This window comes from Haliotis asinina, chromosome 15 (assembly GCF_037392515.1).
Source record: "Haliotis asinina isolate JCU_RB_2024 chromosome 15, JCU_Hal_asi_v2, whole genome shotgun sequence".
NCBI lineage: Eukaryota > Metazoa > Mollusca > Gastropoda > Lepetellida > Haliotidae > Haliotis > Haliotis asinina.
The window spans coordinates 6,756,590-6,779,433 of record NC_090294.1 but is presented as its reverse complement, the minus strand read 5'-3'; the positions used below and the strand labels follow the sequence as shown (position 1 = coordinate 6,779,433).

Below are 22,844 nucleotides of genomic sequence, written 5' to 3'. Positions count from 1 at the left end.
AATCATTGTACTGTGAAGCATTTCGAGTCGGGGGTCATCTAAAAAAATATCTAAATCTGTAATCCGAGGATACGAGGGCATGTGCATCAGTGTGCTTCTTGTGGTTGCATTCGTCGTTAATTAAAAGTAAATAAACACAGTTATGACAGATCACACACTTACGTTATCTGTATCAGTCTGCGGGGCATCCGTCCTAATTGTGGACTAGCCTTGTGGTTGAAGCGTTCGCTCCTAACGTTGAAAACCCTAGTTCGATTCCCCACATCGTACAAGCATGTGTGAAGCAATTTCTCAGCGTATATTGCTGGCATTTTGCTGAACGCGGTGTAACACTGATTGATCTCACTCACTCACTCATCCTTTTTGGACTGGTATTCGTGAGAAATATTGTTTATGTAAATAGGGAAATACAGGAGATATTACAAACTGAACATTTCCAACGTGTCGTCTCACCAAACTTGGCAGATAGGATGGTCGTCCTTGTCTGTTAGAGAGTGAAAACATCCACATTAAAGACTGTCTAATATCCATTTTCATGAAATCGCACACATGGGGCATGCAAGCTATTTCTCATCAATTGTAAGCGCTCTTATAAGTAATCTCAGTGACACAATAAGATTATATATTCTGCTCACTACATTTTGCAAAAGTATTTTTGTTTGTTTGTTGTTAAACGCCGCCCTCAACAATATTCCAGCTATATGGAACAGTATATAAACAAGTCTGGACCAAACCCAGTAAGATCATATGGCATATCAAACGGGCTTGTCAGCTCTCGACGCACAATTTAATCTGCAAATGACTGGTCATCACTACTATGAAGGGAAACAGGATATACACGTTGCCTTCTTGGATATAGAGGCATTCGATGCTGTGTGGCCTACCGGTCTCAAATACAAAGTATACGAAGCAGGGGTCCATGAGCTACTGTGGACATTATTGACAGGATGTACACAAGCATGCACAACTTAGGCAATATAAATCTACATTGTTTGAGCTTTTGCAAGGAGTCCGTCAAGGCGGTGTGCCTTCAGCTAAGCTGTGTTTGCTATATGGATGTGTGTGGAGTACAACCATGGTTCAGTCTGTCTCCAAGCAAGTGTGAGATCATGACTTTTCCATGTAGTGCGAATACGTGGAGCAACCGTCTGGAAATCACTCTCTATAGTGAACCTGTGCTTCAGAATTATTTCATCTGTTGCATATTTTCGATGTTAAAATTTTACCCATCCTTATGTATGACACAGAAGTCGGGGGGTTTAATCCATCAAGTGACGTTGCTCGGGTTCATCATAACTATTTAGGACGTTTTACACTTGGGTAGAACTACTCCTAATTTAGTAGCTCGTTTGTAACTTAGTATGTATTCTCTTCGTGACAATCAGTATCTATTTATATGAATTAAATATTGGGTACTAAGGTTGTTGTCCCAAGAAGATTGTGTTATTTTAAACAAAGAGTATAAGTTTCAATATAGCTTGGCAGGATCTGGAAAGAAGTGTTGGGCATTAAACGTTAAAACATTGTTGTTTAGTTAGGGATTCGGCTATGTATGGGTTAATCAAGATATAGGCTGTATGGACAGTTTTATTTCCGGTTTTAAGGAAATGTGTTTTGTGATCAATAACCAGTGTTTCTTTGAAAGCATATCCAGTTATTCCAAGTTTCAGTCATATAAATCCGTCAAATGTGAAATGAAATGTGAGGATTATTTACTGTTAATTCCTGTACCAGTTTACCATATTGCACTATGTACGCTCCGATGCTCTAATCACCAGTTGCTAATTGAAGTAGGACGAAAGATCGGCGTAGGGTGGAGCGAAAGACTTTGTCATTTTTCTGTTGTACCCACTATCGCGTCTGAATATGACTTCTGCTTAGAAATTCTATAATAATCTACGCCAGGCCTTGTTTCCAAAGTATTATTACTCTTCTCCAGCTCTCCATAAATTTGTAGAATTGTTGTAATCTAAAAATGCTTCTCTTATTAATAATGTAGCTAAATTCGTATTTCCAACAGCTAAGAAGCGTTCTCAATTTCTTAACTGAAATAATCTTATGGCGCTACATCGTTTCATATACATCATGTTGTATGCAACTGTGTAATGGGTGTGAAATAAACACAGTTACAATGATCATCATGCATGCTGGCATAGTGCTCACACAATGTCCAACATCAAGCATATGCTGCAGGCTTGTAACACACTGAAAGGAAACACACATGTGTTGTTGCGGAAAGGGTTCCATTCAAAGTTAATGGATCCGATCACAGCTGGCAAGGTTTTTGCAGCGCCTGTGTTATCAGAGTGATCTGTGGATGTGAGCTCTTTTTCCCGGCTGTTCTCACCAAGCATGAAATAACAATGCTCGAACAAGCAAACCGTTATACATAAAAAAATCTGCTAGCAAGAACCGGGACTGATGACTGTCTTGGTCTACCAGGGCTCTGTTCGCTTGTTACACAGATCGATATTCGAAAGCTGTTACATATGGACAGACTCATTAATATGAAGAAACTATTTACCTCATTTCTTACCAGACATGTACTTCAGGCATGAGCTTGAGAAGTCTGCGGATTTCATTCCTGACGTTGTGATAATTCTTCATAAATACGGTGTGTATTAGCACCTAGTGTCCTATGTACAAACAGGTCAGTTTATAAAGCAGATGGCCCGGAAGAAAACTGTGAAAAGGCATGTCTGTAACTCTGAAGTGATATCATACAGACAGAGATTAGTGGATTCATGCCTACATGAGTTTTATCAGATCCACCAGCTACCTGTGAGTGCACCATGTCTGGGCGATTGCGCAGAAGAAACCAGCCTGCAGAGCAGAGTTCTTGCTGTGCAGATCTGTGCTGTGATTAAGAAGAACCAGGGTGATAGTCATTTGTGCCATAGGAGTGGTTGGTTTTACACAGATATTGTCACCAATATTCCCCAGTACTGTGATTACCGGGCGGTGTCCGAGAAGAACTCTGCTGTGAGATCAAATGTATTGACAGCATGGAATTCAGAGTGTATCTCTACAACCTTAATGGTTGGAATTTCACACAGGACATGTTATCCTGTATGATTAGCTTTAATCAGTGCACAAATGACAGAGACACTTTTCAGGCTGTGTGCAGCATGTGTTCCGCATGGTCAACAGGTACTACCAGAGATCTGTTGGTGTCACATGAACTTCCACGAACATTCGGATCTCGTACACACTGTGCATATGCCCAACAATTTGTGCGTGAGAAACCATATGCAATTATTATATTGCATATGTTACTGTCACGCCCATGTACTCTTCACAGTGGAGGAAACAAATTTGTGACATTAGGGTTATTCTCTTTCGTTAGCATGTGGCATTATAGCGTTCGGTCACTAGCTAACGTGGAACGAACTGTATTTCTTAAACAGTGCAATGCTGGTATCTACAACCAGATGTTGGTGGTGGTGTTGTGCGTGTAGTCGAAAACGTTGACAGACTACTAGCCAGGCTACATCTTTTGTCGACGTCAGTCGAATTGTAAGATAGCTTTATCAGGAATGACCCATATGTGTTGTCAAATGGGAAGAACTTGGAAACCGTACGATATTTATGTCATTAATAGCGCCGCATTAACTGCATAACGTGATATTTACACACACACATGCCCATCAATATTCGGTAAACCGACTGTCTGGAGTGATTAAATGCAACATGTGAATTACAGGAAACAAGATAATACACAAAGGTCTCCATTTCCTGAGATCAGCTGGCATCTAACCGATGTCATATCAGCAGAGTTATGTTCAGTTTGAATTAGCGTGAAGCATTGGTATCAAGCTGTTGTGTTTTATAGCATATCGAAAGTAAGTATTTCGTATTATGATAATTGTAAGTAAATGATATCTTATAATCTGTGCCCTGCTTTTTGAAAGTTAGATCAATGTGCCTAAACCTTATATATCTGTAAATTTATATAATTATATACATATACTATATATGTATATTATACTACACCTGACATACATGTAGTGTTGAGTGAGTGAGTTGTGCAGCTTTTAAAAATATTCCAGCAATATCGCGGCAAGGGAGCACCAGAAATGGGCTTCACACGTTCTAACCATGTGGGGAATGGAATTCGAACCTTCGGCGTGACGATCGAACGCTTTAACAGCTGGGCTACCCTCTTTCGCTAACAAACGCCAAGGGATGGGAAAGTACATGTATTCATCATCAGATTTGATTCATTGTTTTTACTGAACAACATTAACGCAGTGGTATAAGTTACTCTACAATGAATTAAAAGTGTTGGTGTCTCGCGGGAGGAAACTGTGAACAGTATTCATCATACCCCTCTCTGTTCCAGGGATTGGTTTCCGGGAAAGCTGTACTGACAGCATTATACCGCAAGAGGGCGTTCTTCAGCCTCTCAGAAGACGGACCAGTAAACTGCACAAATGACACCTGTTCTCCAGAAGGACCCTTCAGATAGGAGTACCGGAGTCCCTGGAGAGGTCCTTCAGTGAAGGCCACGCTGTAGTCTTCCAGGGGAACCTGCTGCCCGAAAGAGTTCACATCTATGGCTCTGTTTCCTTTCACCTGGGGAAATCCTTCGACAGCTGACCTCTGTTCCATATCCCTTAAATAGGAATTCATATCCACTGTTTCTGGTAAAAGAAATGTAAGTCGCATGTTGTTGATCAAAGCCGGTGTGCTGAGGTTGAAAGTAGGATTAAACAGTGGGAAACTGTAGTTCCTCCCCTTGTCATACTGCAGCGTCTCAACAACATAGTTGTCAAAATAAGTAAATCTCAGAGCGAGGCTCATGTTCCCTGACAATGAGATGTTAGCAATGCCCAGACTCTCATAGTCCACGTGCCATTTCTCTGCTTGTAGCATCTCCTTCTGGAACAACATATTCTGGTCGCCATCGCCGAAGAAACCAGCATCACCATTATCCCCCAGACTCCCCCCTAGTATTTCGGTATAGAAATCAACGGAACCGAACAGACTTCTAGTCCTCGTGCCATGCTGGAAGATGCCATAGTTTTGTCCAGTGACCCCAGCACGGCGCTTCCACATATTGTCAGGATGCGATTTGTCCAGGAACGCTGTACTGACGGCCTTTCTCTTGCAATACTCCTTACCAACGTCTAATAGGACATCCCCAGCCATCCTGTTTAATTCCAGTTGTTCACCCGAAGGACCTTTAAAATATGCCCACTGCATTGTCTGACTTGTGGCATTAAGAGGCATTGTGTAGTTTTTGATTGCGACCCGTTCTCTTTCAGCCTCACTGTGTACGGTGACGGGTCTGTTTGCCTCTACCTTATTGAGCCCAAGCTGACGGGATCGTGTCTCCAATGCGTGTACGTACACGTTGAGGTCCAGCGTTGGTTTCACCCAGAAATCTATGTGTCCATTGGGGACAACAGCGGGACTAGTACGTCGGTCGGTGATAACATAGCCCTTCTCTGGACATTCTTTCTCCACAAACTGCAGAAGTTGTAATATTCCGTTATCAAAGAAGATGAAGGCCCCGACAACCTGAATTCGGAATTAAACAAACAGTGTATGTGGGTGTAGTGAATTTAGTTTCAAGTGGTTTGGGGCAGATTTCACTTATGCCATCTCGTGTCAGCTTGAAGAAGGCGGATGGCATGAATACGAATGTTTGACATATTTGACAACTGGTGTGTGGCGCGTCTGAGGTTCAGCTAGTACATGTTAGTATATTTAAAGATTAGAATTTCATGTATCGGTATGATGTACAAGTAACCATTACATTACGTACATGCATTATCGAGACTACAATGTAAATTTTCTGTAACAAATATGCTACTGTTAAGACACACTCATCTAAGACCCATGTATTTCTTATGTACTGAATATTTATCTGATATCAAGTCTCAATATCAGAGTTCTTGCCCAATACGTTTCGTTTCGATATTTTAGGTTCCTTTGGACACTGTGATTAAATCTTGTGTTTTGTAGTTATTAAGCGAAAATATGGCTGCTTTTGATAATGTCATTGTGTTTGCTCCTGACTGACCTCGTATGTGCCATTATCGCTGATGTCCGGGACCCCGAGGACCGCCGGGGCCACCATGCTCTCCCGGGCCTGGAGGATCTCCTTCTGGAACATCATGTTGTAATGCTGGTTCCCGGAGTAGCTGAACATAAACTCTGGATCCAGCATCCCGCCCAGAATCTCGGTGTAGAATCTGATGGAGTTCGTCAGGTTGTCAGTGGTAACGGAGGTGAAGGCAATACTCAGAGATACATTCCGAGAACTTGTTAAACAGACAGCCGATAGAAGAAAGGCAATATGTATTAAGGTCTCCATGTTTGTCGAAGGGAAACATGAAATGGTGCGACTTGTACCACTATCTTGTATCAGGTCACGTGTCAAGTCTGAAGGTATGATTAGAAACATGATAAGGATATTCGACCTAATACACTATAGACGATTTACGCTGGGTTATCTGGAGCATGGACCATCTCCTGATCAGTGCGACACAAAGAACAACGCCACTTCGTTAAATACACACTGAAAGTTTTGAAGTTTCATCAAATACAATGATGAACATGTGCAACGTAATATTATGTCCTCTTCAACTCGACATGTGTTGGCCACCTAGTAGTCTGCTGGAAGTGGAAAATGGTGTATGGAGCCCCCCTAGTCATAACGCAGCCTGCCGACGCCCTGTTTAGACATGAAACAACGAAGTATTTCCGATTGAGAACTGGCACAATATGTCTTTGGCGAAGTTACAACAAGCGGTGTTGTGGCGGTCATAACGTTTCCCTGTCCCGTGCTTGGATTCAAAGCAAGGACCTCTTGATCCAAAGTTGGACGCCTTGCCTGAAATCGGTAATTGCAGCTTCGAATCGAACAGCTTCCAAACAGAGAACACCTGCCATGTATGGAATGTAAACAATTGCTCCGTGTATCGAAAACTGATGTTGTCTGTGTTTGCCGAACTGGCTGATATCACAAGTTGCGCGCATCTTTTTAAACCACGGGCCTACACATGTCTTTTGCTAAAGATCATATGGAAGTTTGGCAATACATTAATACTATCTAAGTATAAATCTTTGCAACCTATCGGGCTTACACCAACAAACATGGCCTCCTACGCGCATGGCCAGCTAAAACTAGCATGTTTCCAATTACAAAACCACACAAAATGCATCTGAATAACATTCAGTCTCCAAATAAACGCCACGATGTACACACTAAAGATGTCACATTATAAACAAAAAGAAGAAATACCCAACAATCAAGATATTATGCTATTTAATAATACAAACCGTCCACGCCCTCATGTATAGTAACTACTTGTCAACAATTAGTGCAGAAAGCATTCACCAATCAATCCCACATGTAATAAAACAGGACACAAAACACCGTGAAGTGAATTCATCTTTAGTAACTGATGCCTGTGGTAAGAAGCGTCAGACTCGCTCGTGGTCGCTGTATTGGTTCACACGTCATCGGTCCCCAATTGCGGCCAGACTCGATTATAAACACCCCTCTCTCTCTCTTTCTCTCTCTCTTTCTCTCTCTCCCTCCCACATTTAAATGCGTATCATACATCAGTATGCTTGTTTTCACAACTGAACAAATGAATAGTTTTGCTTGGATTTTTGACGGGATGAGAAACGTTCCCCATTTCATCGCTATCAAGACGTATCATTAAAGACACAATTGCACACATTTTTGACAATTATTTGGCCTATATTTTGTATGTTGGGACACATGCACTCACTTTAGCTTGCTATTGATACAATAACTGACTTATCATCTCTTGCGACTTGCCTGAAATCGGTAATTGCAGCTTCGAAGCGAACAGCTTCCAAACAAACATACACTTGCCATGTATGAAATGTAAACAATTGCTCCGTGTATCGAAAACTGGTGTTGTCTGTGTTTTCCGAACTGGCTGATATCACAAGTAGCCCGTATCTTTTTATCTTGGACTGAGTTCTGTCTCCAAAGGAGTTAAATAATATTCGTAAAGAGGACTCCAAGGACATAATTATACTGGGGTCCTTTGAAATAACGTTTGACCGGTAATACTGTAGTCTATTTTTTAATCTTAATTCTTTGGGGAATGAATTATATGTTAGGTTCCCTTGGGGGTCGATAGTTAGTATTGTTGGGAGACCTCCAGAATGTACTTTAGAGAAGTTTAGTGTGAAACAGTGTCTTTAATAAGTCAGACCTGGGAATATAGCGTTCAACGTCTTCAGATGTTAACACTAAATGATAACTGAAAAATGAAAACTAAATGGAATGAAGTGCATTGATATCAGGTCCGTGAAAAATACAATATATATATTTGTAATACGATTTTTTCATATTCCTCACCCATATACTGTACAATGTGTCGTATGTGAAATGTAACTACGACTATGTTTCCTCCAGTTGTGAAATAATGAATCATGCTTGCCATAAAAGGAAACTATGCTTGTCGTAAGAGAAGACTAACGGGATCGGATGGTCAGGCTTATTGACTTGTTTGATACATGTCACTGGTTCTCATTTGTGCAGATCGATGCTCATGCTGTTGATCACTGCATTGTCCAGACTGGAGTATTTACAGACCGCCGCCATATAACAGGAATATAGCTGAATGTGGAGTAAAACTAAACTCACTCGTGTGGCTGTCAAAAGAGTTTTTCGAATTTATGCGTGTTTATTCAACATCAATTTCAGAACGTCAATGACCTTAAGCCGTCTTCTCTTCCCCAGTTGGCCACTACGAGTCACAAGTGTTGAAACTTTTGTCTTTCCAACAGTGCTTGTGAATTCTTCATGGTCGATGACTTTGCCTGACATGACATTCGTGGGAATGGTACTGTCAGTATATACTGGAGATTGACCTTGATGCGGCTGTGGAGGAGCATAGGCGATCAGAGCGGGAACATCATGACCTTTCCCGTTTACAACATTCACTTCCTTGTCAAGACGCTGAGTATGAATACTTCTGAGGTCGGACTTGAACTGTAACTGATCCGTCTGTTGCGGGAACGAGGGTTGAGACATTTGTCGTTGGTGTAGGTAACGTGAATGGCAGGCGTGGTCCATGGTGATACACTCAGTGTCACTGCAACGTTTAGACACATGAAACGTGTGTCACGCGGGTAAATGAATGGTCTATGATTAATATTATTTGATATGCATGGGCTAGGTATAAATAGTTCCAGGGAAAGCTAGTCACATATCAAAACAGAACCGTGTTTTAAGATGGGTGTAAATATATTTACGGTTCCTTTTTCTGATTGGACAAATATGCTGCATGTTTTGAACATTACATTAAAGACGCCTACAAGAAATATTATTGATGCAAATCACCATACCTGCAGCATAGATACACCATGGCGAAACAGCCACATCGGAGTCCACATTTTGTTCCAATGTATCTACTTGGTGCCACGGTGTTCAATGTTGCCGCACTTAAACGAGCCCGGATATAGCCATCACCTATTAACCAAATACAATTAATAACACGAGGGGGCATTCTCATCATTCAAAAGCAGGACTAACGATAGAAAGCTAATATTTACATAGTTTGTGAATTTAGTGATAAAAGATTTTTTGAGATAACCCCTTGCTATAGTTACTAATCTCTCCTTCGCCCTCTTTTTTTCACAGTGTATACGATATACACAATCGACTTGTCTTGCCAAACCCTCACACTACTACAGCGTGTTGCACAAAATTAATTACAAAAATTGGTTACATGTTTACAGTTTTTGGCCAAATGCTTTGTAAATGGTAATTTCCATTGCATAATTTCATTTTGCTGGAGTCTTATGTCCTGTGGGAGGTGACCCATGACCCAGTCTGCTGAAAAAATTGGATGTTTGAGTGTTACAGTTGGCAACATTACAGATGTTTTGTATGCTTGCATTATTCAGTTCCTTAGAGGTCTTGAAGACATGATTCCTGCTGGTAGTCAATAATAATACATCTGTAAAAACATTCTCAACATCCCGAAAGTTGCGCTACAAACAGGTACTTACGCACAGTTTCTCCATGCGTGTCTGTGCACAAGTAACTAAAAGTTATCTGAGGTGTGTTTCGTTCCAAAACTATTGTTTGAGTATGCAAAACAAGTAGGGATCTATGTAGGGGTCTGGAAATGTATTAGTGCATCGAAACAATGCACAGGTACCTCCACTTCATTGAGTTTACATGGACATATGCATACGTGCACATAACAATTTGAAAATGAAACTAGTCAGTGAAAGTTAATATGAACCTCTAACAAACAACAAACATCACTATTTCGTGTCCATCACTGGAATCCCCGATGCTTCCTTGGTCTACATGTCTCCACGTTCAGTAGTCGTTGTTGATGCGCCCTACACCCTTGCTGATATGAATTCTGCTAAGGAAAAAATCAGCTTGGTTGTATCCATTCAAAACTTACTGAGAACATCTGACGCCATTAGCGACTGTCAACATTTCGAGGACACTGTCGTCACGTTTATTTACCCTTCACAGCAATCCGAAAGCTGGTTACATTTTCTCATCGATGCTTTTTATTTCTATTAGAATTATTGTTTGCAATATGTGCACTGACTGAGAACAACATCTGGCAATAGCCCTTCAGACACATTATTGGCCCGAATAATTCATGATAATTTACAGACAATAAAACAGCGCACATGAGAACACTTAGAGTATTCATTTCACAAATTAGTTGTTCAGACTATTAACTCTGAACCTCAGATATTGATGGGACACAATCTAAGAATACCCATGTATTCTCACATTATCTTCATATTAAATTATCTTAAGCGCTTCAGTCGTCATCACTGGAAGAATCCCCCACATTATCCTTGTCTACATCTGAGATGTTGCCATCACTATCATAGAAGCTGTCACAGTCAGAATCTTTAGCTGGTTGGGACTCACCATCTTCATCACCCTCTGTCTCAGATGCATGTAAATCCATCTGGGATGACTTGCGCATAACGATCGTAGCACTACATTGATTGTAACTCCCATTCTTCAACATAGACTTAAGACTGTCATAGGGCTAGGACTGCTTTGTGCAAGTGGGCCCCGCTCACCATCTCTGGCTTCCTGGGGTTCCTGGTGCTGGAGAACCCCGCTAAGCCGCCTGGGTTTAGCTTTCATACAGCGGTAAATCGCTGGGGTCATACTCTGGCTCTTCAGAACCAGCCCCCCCACCCCCCCACCCCCCCACCCCCATGTCATTGCAGGAATTACAGCAAATTTGAAGGAATTGCATCTCAAATGTAAACAAACGCAGCCCACTCGCGAAACAATTGCAGCGATATCGGTAGTTTAGTGGTAATAACAGAAACACATCGGCCCTATATCGGAAGCAATGTCGGTAATACTGGAAACAGAAGTCGTGCCGATGATTACGAACATCATGAGTGTGCGCCATGAAGAAGTTTATGAGCCATAATTTTTCTTTCTATGAAGTACAATTGACAAATTTAAACACATTTTACAAAAAAAATAAAAATAAAAATGATGTTATATCTAGCGCACGTACGTAATCATCGGCACGACTTCGATGTTCAGATGTAAACAACCTCCAGGGGCATGACTTGTGACACTCTTCTGCAGTGACTATCTTTTCCTAAAAACATAAGCTATTGCCCCGACAACACCTCATACCTAAACGCATTCAACACGGGTGGTCAAAGATGGATAAGTATAAAAATGTAATAGTAGGAACTAAAACCAAAACTCACCGAGACGGGTGCTTCTTCCAACGACACCATGTTTTGCTGCTTGAGTTTCCGCTCGTGACCGATAAATCTCCGAAGATGGCCGAGCGTGTTTCCAGTATTACCGACATTGCTTCCGATAGGGCCGATGTGTTTCTGTTATTACCACTAAACTACCGATATCGCTGCAATTGTTTCGCGAGTGGGCTGCGTTTGTTTACATTTGAGATGCAATTCCTTCAAATTTGATGTAATTCCTTCAATTAGTTAGTGGGGCCTGAGAACTGACCAATGACATTACTACTTTCGATTTAGATAGTTATTTGTAACAACGTGCATTTGAATATTGGTTTATGTTTTTGAGGACGATGCTGTCGCAAAAATTAGCAAGTCAGCATACAGGAAACATGATCAACTCCTAAATTATCACCAATCAGACGGAACAGTTTCTGTAACTTTTGACAGGCCCGACCGAGCAAAAGCCAACTAGAATTTTGCTACGGTCAGGCAGTTATTTCGAACACTGGGTGGTACAATGCCAAGTGATAATGTGGTTGTCCTGCCTTGGTTTGTTTGATATGGACGTTTGGCATTGTTCGAGGTACACATATTAGTAACGAAAACTGGCGTAGGGTTAGAGCTTTTCTTTGTTCAGGAACCAGTGCTATTAGTTGAAATCATACAATTACTGGGTAACCCTTGCTGAACCTTAGTTTCATGCTGAACAGACAGTGCACAGCGCACACGAGGTGCTTGAATACCTTTTAGGGTGTATCGTAATAAAATCGTTACTGTATATCACACATAAACCATGTCATGATAATATGTCAGATTGCAGTAAACCTGTGGTACTAGATGTAATGTACACATCAGCATGCGATAAAACATTTCCCATGATCATAAGTGAGTTGAGATCATAGTGGTTTTCCTTGTAAGTTTGTAATTATGTCATAAAGGTTTGTTCTTGTATTATCGTCAAATAACGGCGTATCTTAATCTAAAAGCTGATATTAATTCAACACTGAACGTCTCATTGTCAGTCTATACGGGAAACTTTCATTGTCAGTGGGACAGTAGTTCCACCTCTCCATATGTTAACCATTACCTCCTTACGTCACTGACGCGCTTGCAGTACAATAATGGAGGTACTGGTTAAGGCGTTCGCCTGTGACGCTGGAGTCTCAGGTTCAGTTCCCCTTGCACAAAGCACGAAACCCATGCCTGGTGTTCCCGCTGTAACATTGCTGGAATGTTGCTGAACGCGGCGTAAAACTAAATTTACTCAGATAAACTGGCGAGCGATTGTCGGATATGAAATAAATGCTAATTTATGTCAATGTGCTAACAGTCTATTTACATTTGACCGAGTATTTAAGAAATTATAAAATCTAATATAAATCTAAACCATGTCCTTTGTGACTTAAACCTTATTTTTACCTGTACGGTGAAACATACTTACAAATGAATTATTTCATACGTTTAGAATAGATAGGAACGATGGCCACATTCCACTACATTTGTCATCAATATTTACAATTACCTCTCATGTTGTAATATAAGGATTGAGATGAACAAGATACACACTTCAGTCATTTTTGTTCATAGGTGTCCAAAAGTTATTTTAAATATATATTTCAATTTGCACAAAAGACAAATTGTGCACACATGTGAAGGTGTGGCCAAGTCATGTTTTTAATCATTATTAGTTTCATAGTTTATACGTTTCAATTTTAAGTACTTGTATATAGTTAATATATAGTGTATAGGTGTCAGCTTTGAGATGTACAAATAAAATATAACAAACCCACTGAGTTAAATGTATCCCTGCACCCACAATCACCCAAATTAACAATAGCGACTCTACTGGGTCAGGCCAGCTTCTGACCCTTCGCTTACAATCTGAACATGCTTCTTTTGTCCTTCTTTCACAGTTTCTGTGGTCAGCTTGCCACCTATTGACTGCTTAGTTTTAAATGTTTGTGTCACACACAGCTTGTTGGCAGTCAACAAAGATCATTTAAAGAGGAGGATCAGATCAATATATTGAATGCTTTGATTTAATGAGGAGTTTATTTATCAGGTTAGTACATATATTGTGTATGTATTTATGGTATTGTATATAGTGTACTCCTTACAGAAGTGTTATATTAATGCATCTGTGTATAACTAAATGTATCTATTGTTCTCCAACTATCAGTACAGTCAGTTGAATGTGTAATTTAAGTGAAATTTATCTAAATTACGTCTTTGAATATCAGTTACCTATTTACATTAAATATGGCATATGCAGTTGGTCTCTACCAGTCTAAAACTAACTAGACAAATTAACATCTGGTGTGAATGTTACATGAAGTGGTGAGGGTAGATGTGACATTTGTTGATTTTATCATAACGTATCTTATATACCATTATTAGTATTATCAACGTTGTGTTTCAATTTTCTTAGAATGATCTGCGACAACTCGACTGCATGAGAGGTTGTATTCACTCATTGCCACACAGTGGTACGTGTACCTTATACGACCTTATAAGTAATAAACTTTATGCATTTTCCTCAGGTATATGTGTGATATATTTATTGAATATCCTAAATGATTTATATATGTATGAATAGATATCATGCTGCTATTTATATTTTGCAGTGTATTTATGCTAGTGCATTATCAGGGCTAGCCGTATTCCGCGAAGTGTAATACTTCTATATGTATGCCATGTTATGTTTACTATGCTCAAATATGTAGTTACATGTATGTATGTTTTCAGGGTGACTTCAACCGCTTATTTTAATTGGAATAAATGGCTGTAAACTGTAACCACAGGTAGCGTTCTGTTGTGTGCATCCCTCCACCAACATTATCCCTCTACCCGCTACTGCAAAGGCACGGGCACATAGACGCATACGTTGAAATATTTACCTAAACAAACGCAGATAAAGACGAGTACAACAGATAAATATCCGATATGATAAATACACAAAAATCTCGATGGTTAATGATTACTGATTTTATGTTGTTTGTTTCACAAATGTTGCTTTTGTTTGGGTTTGGCAGTATGATCAAAAGAGAATATGACTATCCCACAAAGCTCGACTTTTCTGGTGTATTCTTAAGACACAACAACAACAACAACAACGTAAAACACAGATTCTGATACCTTTCGGTATGCACGTACCGAAACAAATCATTAAAAATGCCAATTCAGCTTATTAAGTTGAAGTAAACGTGACGAAAAAAAACCCCAAATCAGATTTTAAACGATTCACTAATTTTGCCCCGGCGCTGAGGGAAAACGTGGTTTCAACAGCTATGCCTCGCTGAGCTCATAATGCATGTAGGATTGTAATGCGAATATGTTGAAACAGTATACGGACGTGAGCAGTAGATTTAACTTGGTTGTCTACACAAACAAGTAAATAATTTACTCGTTACCAAGAACACCCCCCCCCCCCATCCCCCTAAAAAAAAGTCCAAAAAGAAGAAAGCTCAGAGGAAACCCAATGTCTGACACCTATTAGTCTGTCGCAGCTGCTACGTTTCGAGGGAGGTGGTAAACCCAAATACAAAATACAAAATATTGCCCTTTTGATTTGCGATTATACACTTATAATTTTGTTTATTTTTATCTTAATCACCAATGCATTTTGTATATCATGAATAAGTGATAACTGTGTTTTGATTATGTTTGATTTTTTGGTTGCATGTGACCCTTATTATATTACACTGTGAATACATTCCTCTTCTGCACGACATTTCATAAACCGATTGCTTGATCAATATGGCATCAGCTTGTTACATTGCAAGCTAAGAATACACAATGATCTTTAGAAAATAGTCACCTGTAACATATGCTATGTTATAAGGTTAGAGCCATTTTTAAGACCTTGACTCGAACTCAGCTCAGCATTTTGGAATCATATGGCTTGAATGTATCCCTTATTCTAATTAAGTCTTTTGTTCGTTAATTATCATCAGGTATCACACAATATGCTTTCAGTTTATGGGGTTTCGGTTAGTATATGTCACTGTACTTGAGCACTGGAACTGCCGTTCTACCGTCACATTAGGCCCTGCCCTCTTGCAATGCCCACGACAGGACGTAACGGGAGAGGTCATCCCATATTGTGGATAGGGAGTCCTTTATTCATAAGATGTACTAGTTGGAGGTTTGGATGATATCATCGAAGATAGTTAGAAAGGTAAGAAACAAAGTACAAATGTAATCTACATAAACCTGAATGTGCAACTACAAAATACGTTGACAATAATGTATATGTCCTGGAAGTCCACACAATACATAAAACAAGTATTTTCAATTATTCTCCCATTATCCTAAACGTTTGTACAATGTCTGAAAATGACACATTTTCACAAATATCAGATAATGAAATACACGCTAAAGTAGACTATGAAGGCTACTATCATTTCTCTGTGCTGAAGGACGGGGAATCACCCACCTGTAACGTATAATGAGAGATTTGGGTCATAGCATCTCCCGGATGTTTGGGAAACCATGCAGCCAATAAACACCATTAGGATCCACATCTTCTCACTGAAACACAACTGTTCATGGGTTATGGTTAACAAGAGGTTAAAGGAGGTGTGTCTGAGACTAGAGCAAGGCATTTTCATAATGTACATAATGTTATGTCAATGTTAATAGGTTAGTGGACTACCAGTGTTCATTTACCTGAGGTGTTAAGTAGCTGTTACAAAATAACAGAAAGACTTAGGTACATCGCACCATCTAAATAAATAAATAAATAAATAAATAAATAAATAAATAAATAAATAAATAAATAAATAAATAAATAAATAAATAAATAAATAAATAAATAAATAAATAAATAAATAAATAAATAAATGTCAAAACCAGAACTGTGCGAATCAAGATAAAAATAATTGGCTAAAGTTATATTACTCCCTGTCATTGAACAAATCCAGATGGCTTATATCTTATATCTTATATCTTATATCTTATATCTTATAAATAGTCTAACGTTACTAGATATTTGAACACACGGGCGTGAAACGTTATTGTGTTTAAGAGCCAAACATATGTTGTAAATATTGATGTGCTCAAATCAATATAAAATCAATGAAAACTGTAATATTGGCTTCACATTAGTGCATGACTGCAATACGCTGACAAAAATATCGGCTTGTAACGATTGTTTGTAACACGTCACAGTGTCGCACTGCTGCCTCTCTCTGACAAGGGATTTACATAAATTCCATTTCATTTCTCAGATACATTACACATAGCAAGGCAATAATATATATCACATCTTTAAAGTATATAGACATACATGTACATGTATATAAACACGTAGGATATCGTGACAGTTCGATAGAGGATGTATATGTTTAGTGTTTTATTGTTCTAGTCTCCTCGTATGTTTTAGTGATATTGGGCCTTATCATTTATATCATTCCATATAAATTTGTAGATTATTTTATTGAGTTCTTCGATGAATGTTTTGGTGGGTTACGGAGCGCAGAGAAAAGGTGTACTAGAGTAGAGAAAAGGTGTACTAGTACAAAGTAGTTTTGATTAAATTCAACTCAGATGTCAAAACCAGAACTGTGCCAATCAAGCTAAAAATAATTGGCTAAAGTTATATTACTACCCGTCATTGAACAAATCCCGATGGCTTTGTCTTGTTTGTGTTTATTGTAAGTCCTGATATTCCAAGCATTCCAGTGAAGGCATGCCACTAAAACACTATTACCGATGATACGAAATGTGACCCATAATAATCCCTCAAACCTCTAAACAGTGTGGCCCAATAATAACTATCACTTATCAAAAACAATACAAATTACAGAAAGTACTCTCTCGTAACAACAGATAATAATGGACTCATTTCCGAATTCTACAATGTCATCGAATAATTTAGTATAAAACTAAAGGTTCATCCTTGCTTGGGCCATGCAGGTTAGTTAGGGTAATATTCAGTCCACCCATTGTAATATCAGTTATTATGAAACTGCCGTTTTCATCAATTGGGGATTTAGGTATTTTGGTTTCAGTGTTGTTATTAAATAACATTGCTAAACCCCTTGAAATTTTATTAAATGGGCAATAATGCAATTTAACCCCCACTTATTTTTCATAATACCTGTGTTTTTTCTAAAATGTATATATCTTGGAGGCAGATGATTAAGTATATCTTTCTTTTCCATGTTCTCATAATCGCTTTTCTTTTATTTTGTTCTGCTAACCCAGTGTAGTTTGTTGATACTATTCTTATCCTATCCAGGTTCATTGTAGTTGTGATTATTGCAGTCATTGACTTTAATCGGATTCATTACATGGAAATGGTTGTTTCTAAAACGTAAAACAGTGAACATAGATGTAAAACGAAGGTTTCCACTTCCATCCACCGGTAGATATAATCAAGTAGGCAATTACTTTGTCGACTTATAATCGAGTACTTCAAATAGGTACCAAATGTGACAAAATTAAACAAGCTGTTGTTATGAATATATACTAAGGACGGAAAAAATGATTTTTGTTTTGAGAACTCAAAATATAAACTTGCTTGCCCATTAGCGTGCACATGGGCGAGAATATTCTTGTACATGATTTCCGATGTTTTGGAGGTTATCAATGAATGAAAACATGGTAATAAGTATCATGACATTAATTTCATCTCTTTTTGTCTGAATTCAGGTAATATAGAGCAATTTAAAGAAGTCTCGCTCATTTGTGCATTGGCTGCCGCTCTCTGTTGTATTTTGCTTTCCATATATACAATCCCACTGAGCGAACAAGTGTCACAGGTGTTTGTGGGAGTATTTTGATGAAAAAGACGCACAACGTGCAGCCAAATATCTCACATTCTTAGGAATTGATGTTTTATTAGTTGTCGGGCTGACCAATTGGAATTCTGTTTGAGGTTACTCACTTTATGCCCCGCATGCATGTTGTTCCACGGATCGGGGTAAAAATCACTGTTTTATTCTCCCTTGCAAAGAGTTATACTCCGTTTGGGCAGTGTACGAACGTGCATCGGACACATATAGTAATTTGTTCAAGCACGTGAACCAATAAAAAATGAACATTCTTTCACGAGGAAGGATAGATGTGCCGTGAGCAATATTCAGTAATGTCCAGGGTATACGTTACGAAAAATCTCCAATATACCCTAGATGCATCTACGAATCGTAATTTTTTTTAATTCCCTTTGCTGGCTCCGCATTCTGACAGTAGTCAATCAGCTAAACCGCCGTTACAACCAAGCTTGCCAGTGGCAACAAAGATATGTTCGCAGCGCGACTCAGATTTTGGGGGAAATCATACAGACAAATTGACAGGTCTGAAACTTATATGCAAGAACTCCTACCACTTTCAGAGTACCTCTGCATCATTTTCGTTGCCAAGTATAATTGGTTAGATAATTTAAAGGCCACATGCACCGCAAAGCACAACTTTTCAGAGTCTGATACGTAAAGTAACAAATTATCAAAAATACGAATTCACCTTGTCAAAGTCATATTGCCAGTCTCAAACCCTGCTTGTTACTTTGACGAACGACAGTCTCCAGCCACACAGTGGTTCACCATGTCAGTATTTGCTGACTGGATCGAGCGCAAGTACAGCAACCATGTACTTACAAAACGTAACAAGTCTATATACTTAGTGAAAACAGGGATACTCTACAACATAAGCTCCCTGGAGAAAGTGAGTTGTGATTGGTACTCTCAAATTATGGGGCCGTAGATGCATCCAGGGCAGGCAGACTATATAGAGTAGATTATCCCTGGTGCAGGGTTAAGTTTCGAGATTTATCGTAACGTATACCCTGGACATTATCGACGATGGCCTTGTACGTTCTTATGAACCTTGAGCTTGCAGTTACGTTTCATCAATTGTGCACAAATATTGGTTTAGAATAATTTATATAATCGTTCAGTCTTAAAGATCACATATACTCTAGGGGGGTGCAAATGCATAAATCACCCACTGACATCGTTATAAATGAAACCACGTCATTAAAACTGCTCATTTCGACCTTTGATTACCTTAAATCGACCTTTTTGACAACAGTGCACAATTCTCAGCCGCAAACGAAATTTCAGCCAATCAGAGCGACACGCCTCCGTGACGTAATATTAGGTATAGATATCATGGTCTGTGCAGAATTATAAAATGTCTAGATATTACATTCCTGTTATACATTCGCAGATCGCTTCTTTTTATTAAGTTTCAAAATGCATACAAGTATGATTATAAAGTAATTAGGATTATGAGACCAAATATAAAGACTTATATTGACAAGTGTCTACATACTGGTGAGTGAACGTTTACAAACCAAGGAAATTTAGCAAGTGACGAAATTTATCGCGCAGTATTTTCACTTCGACCCCGACCTCGCTTATGTTATGTTCAAAGTTGTGTCATGCAAACGCCCTTTGGACATGATTCAAATACATATTTAACTACTAGTAGAAAGTAGTTTTGATTTTCTTACTTGATGAGAACAAACCATAATCTCATTAATTCAAATGGACTTTAGTCCGTGACTTCACGATTTTCCAAAATGGCGGCCCCCTGTCTGATGATGAATGCTGTTTAAGTTTCTTTTCACCGACTTACAAAAGCCAAATTACTTTCTACTGGTAGTAAAATATGTATTTTATTGATTGACATTAGGATTTTGCATGCCACTGCTTACAACATAAAACATTTCACTCTTGGAAGAGAGGGGGAGGTCAGCATAATATTGCATGCATTAATGGTTCCGTGGAAGAAGTCGTTAGAAGACGTTATGTTACAAGTTGTGTCATGCAAAATCCTTTTGGCCATGTAGTAAGAAATCTTGATTTTTATAAACTCGATGAAACTTGAACTCCATTTTCCATCCTGGAAACGTGATAGGGGGCGAACCATCCAATTTAGTACACACCACAGGCTTCAACAACGTTCGCTTCGCACACGCAAACAACAAATTGGAAATTTGTGCCTAGTGACACCATCACCCGCCCCCAAGGAGCAACTGACGGCAAGACAACAATTCGGCATGTCTTTGGTGAGAACGAATAAACTCATTTTTAATACTCATTTTACTACTGCTTATGAAAGACTTCCGGTCAATCATAAACGGAACACCGTTTTGTTTTTTTATTGTTTTTTTTTTAAATTGTGGTTAATTAATACCATGCGCTTAAAAGTCTCTAAAAGCCGTCTGCTTCTCAAAGGGTATAGTTTGGAGAGCGAACAGACTCTAGAATAATTGTCTTCGTGAGACGGTACGTAAGTCTCAAAACATTTGAAGTAAATATAGATATACCAGGTATATACTTGAAGGATATTTATGTTTGTCAGTGATGGCTAAATTTGTGCACAATCGCCAACGGATGAAGGGGCCATGTAAGCCCATCTCGGGTTCTTGAAGGTAGCAAATGTACTGTAAGTCCCTATGGCGATCTTTCATTACTTGCTGGCGACCTGTGGCCTGTTTTTATCTTGTGTATTGTACGATTACTGTTATTAAATAAACATTAAATGTGATCGATATTCTCAGTATTTTACTGTCCATTGACGCCAGGCTCTATAGCATACATCTGTTCATTATCATTGTTTATTTGGGTCACATAAAATATGGCTAAACTATTGCCGAGGTGGTATTTTTATTTGTGAGAGCGACGTTTTCGCCCATGGGCGAGATTTTTAAAAACTGCTATTACCTGAATTACCTATAGTAAGTCAAAATGAGTTGAAATTTGACATGATATTTTAGAAACATACCTCCATTCATTTAATACTACCTCCAAAATGTGGGGGAAAAAGATGCATTTTGAGTAAAAGTAAATATTCTGGCCACTGGGCCAAAATGTGGTTCGCCTATGGTTGAGATTTCTTTAAATCGCTCTATATTATCTGAATTCAGTCAAAATGAGTCAAAATCTGTGTCATGATACCTATTAACATACCTTCATTCAATTATAACCTCAAAAACATTGAAAAGAATGTAGTTTGAATGAAAGTAAATAATTTCGCCCATGGGGCAAAATGTTTTTCGCCCATGGGTGAGATATTTTAATATCGCTCCCAGTTAGCTGAATTAAGTCAAAGTGAGTTGAAATATGTGTCATGCTACTCATAGCCATATTTTTCATTCAAAAATATGTATTATCAGTGAAAACATATATTCTCTGCTATGAGCGAGCTAGTTTAATTTTGAGATTGAAATTTTTAAAAATCCTTTTTTCGTCCATAGCATATATTCCTAAGAACTGCATTTTTAATTTTGTCAAAGTGACCGCTATACAAAAAGTTTCTGGACGTTTGTGAGTCCAGAATTGAAATGTGACGTGTTTTGTATTAAACATACTACCATATATTTGTTGACTTACCTTTTCATCGCTGTCTGCTTAACATGAACATATTTGTATGCTTATGTAGTTAATATCTATAACCCCATACTTTACAAGTCCTCGCACAACTACATATACATCTTTACGTACAAATATTTACAAAACTATTCATCTCAAACCGTTCTACTGATGTCAGTAGCTATATGTGACAGCGACTAGACGTATATAATGAGGGAACTTAATTAGGCAGACACCAAACAAAAAAGTGTTCATTATCTTCATGAAAGTTAACCAAAAAAGTATGTCACTTCTGGATGCAAGGAAAGAAATACATACCCAGCCTTTCGCTTTAGGAGATATGGGAGGTCGTGTTATACGATGTCTGGTGGTAACTACTGATTTTAGTAACAGCTTGAAGGCGACACATATATCATTCATTGTTACAGAGGAGGTTATGGCGTCATATGTCCTGTCAGGCATGAAAGTCCACAGGCTGTTCCGCTGTTGGAATGGAGTGATTCGGTTAACTCACCGACCAACTGACGAGCGAGAGATGTTTAATCACTTGACTACCTCATTTCCATGGTGACAACAATCGAAACAAGGAAACTGATGGAAAGCAAGAAATGTACTAGAATTTGCACTTTACTAAGACAGTGTAATCCTTAATATAACATATGTTACAAGTAGTATGTCAAAGGAGTAGATATACAAAGATGGTGGGAGATCCTTTTGACAAAAGCCCCTGTAAAGCTTTATCTACTTAATGAAACGTTACAGAGGCTCTGGTCAAAAGTGATCTCGTACCACCATTGTGTATACTGCCAG

At 38.8% G+C, this 22,844-nt stretch overlaps 2 protein-coding genes across 2 annotated transcripts; both read right to left on the bottom strand.

Annotated features, from left to right (window-relative positions):
* Window positions 1-4,184: 4,184 nt before the first annotated feature.
* On the bottom strand, window positions 4,185-6,379 carry LOC137266449 (uncharacterized). The gene is made up of 2 exons (XM_067801949.1): window positions 6,029-6,379; window positions 4,185-5,523 (listed from the first exon to the last, which is right to left on the bottom strand). Exons 1-2 carry the CDS (start codon window positions 6,320-6,322, stop codon window positions 4,276-4,278), a joined length of 1,542 nt encoding a protein of 513 aa, XP_067658050.1. The 5' UTR covers window positions 6,323-6,379; the 3' UTR covers window positions 4,185-4,275.
* A 2,266-nt stretch (window positions 6,380-8,645) lies between these two features.
* Window positions 8,646-22,399, bottom strand: LOC137266326 (uncharacterized). Its single transcript, XM_067801813.1, has 4 exons — window positions 22,353-22,399; window positions 16,151-16,245; window positions 9,343-9,466; window positions 8,646-9,089 (listed from the first exon to the last, which is right to left on the bottom strand). Exons 2-4 carry the CDS (start codon window positions 16,236-16,238, stop codon window positions 8,669-8,671), a joined length of 633 nt encoding a protein of 210 aa, XP_067657914.1. The 5' UTR covers window positions 16,239-16,245; window positions 22,353-22,399; the 3' UTR covers window positions 8,646-8,668.
* Window positions 22,400-22,844: the final 445 nt, after the last annotated feature.

Bases quoted from the DNA above. Each gene is read 5' to 3' on its own strand.
- LOC137266326 (XM_067801813.1), bottom strand. From the start codon at position 16,238: ATGTGGATCCTAATGGTGTTTATTGGCTGCATGGTTTCCCAAACATCC. The intron at 9,467-16,150 runs GTGGGTGATTCC...TTTGGTTAATAG, and splicing joins TCTCTCATTATACGTTACAG to GTGATGGCTATATCCGGGCT. The intron at 9,090-9,342 runs GTATGGTGATTT...TAAACGTTGCAG, and splicing joins ATGGTGTATCTATGCTGCAG to TGACACTGAGTGTATCACCA.
- LOC137266449 (XM_067801949.1), bottom strand. From the start codon at position 6,322: ATGGAGACCTTAATACATATTGCCTTTCTTCTATCGGCTGTCTGTTTA. The intron at 5,524-6,028 runs GTCAGTCAGGAG...TTCCGAATTCAG, and splicing joins GCGATAATGGCACATACGAG to GTTGTCGGGGCCTTCATCTT.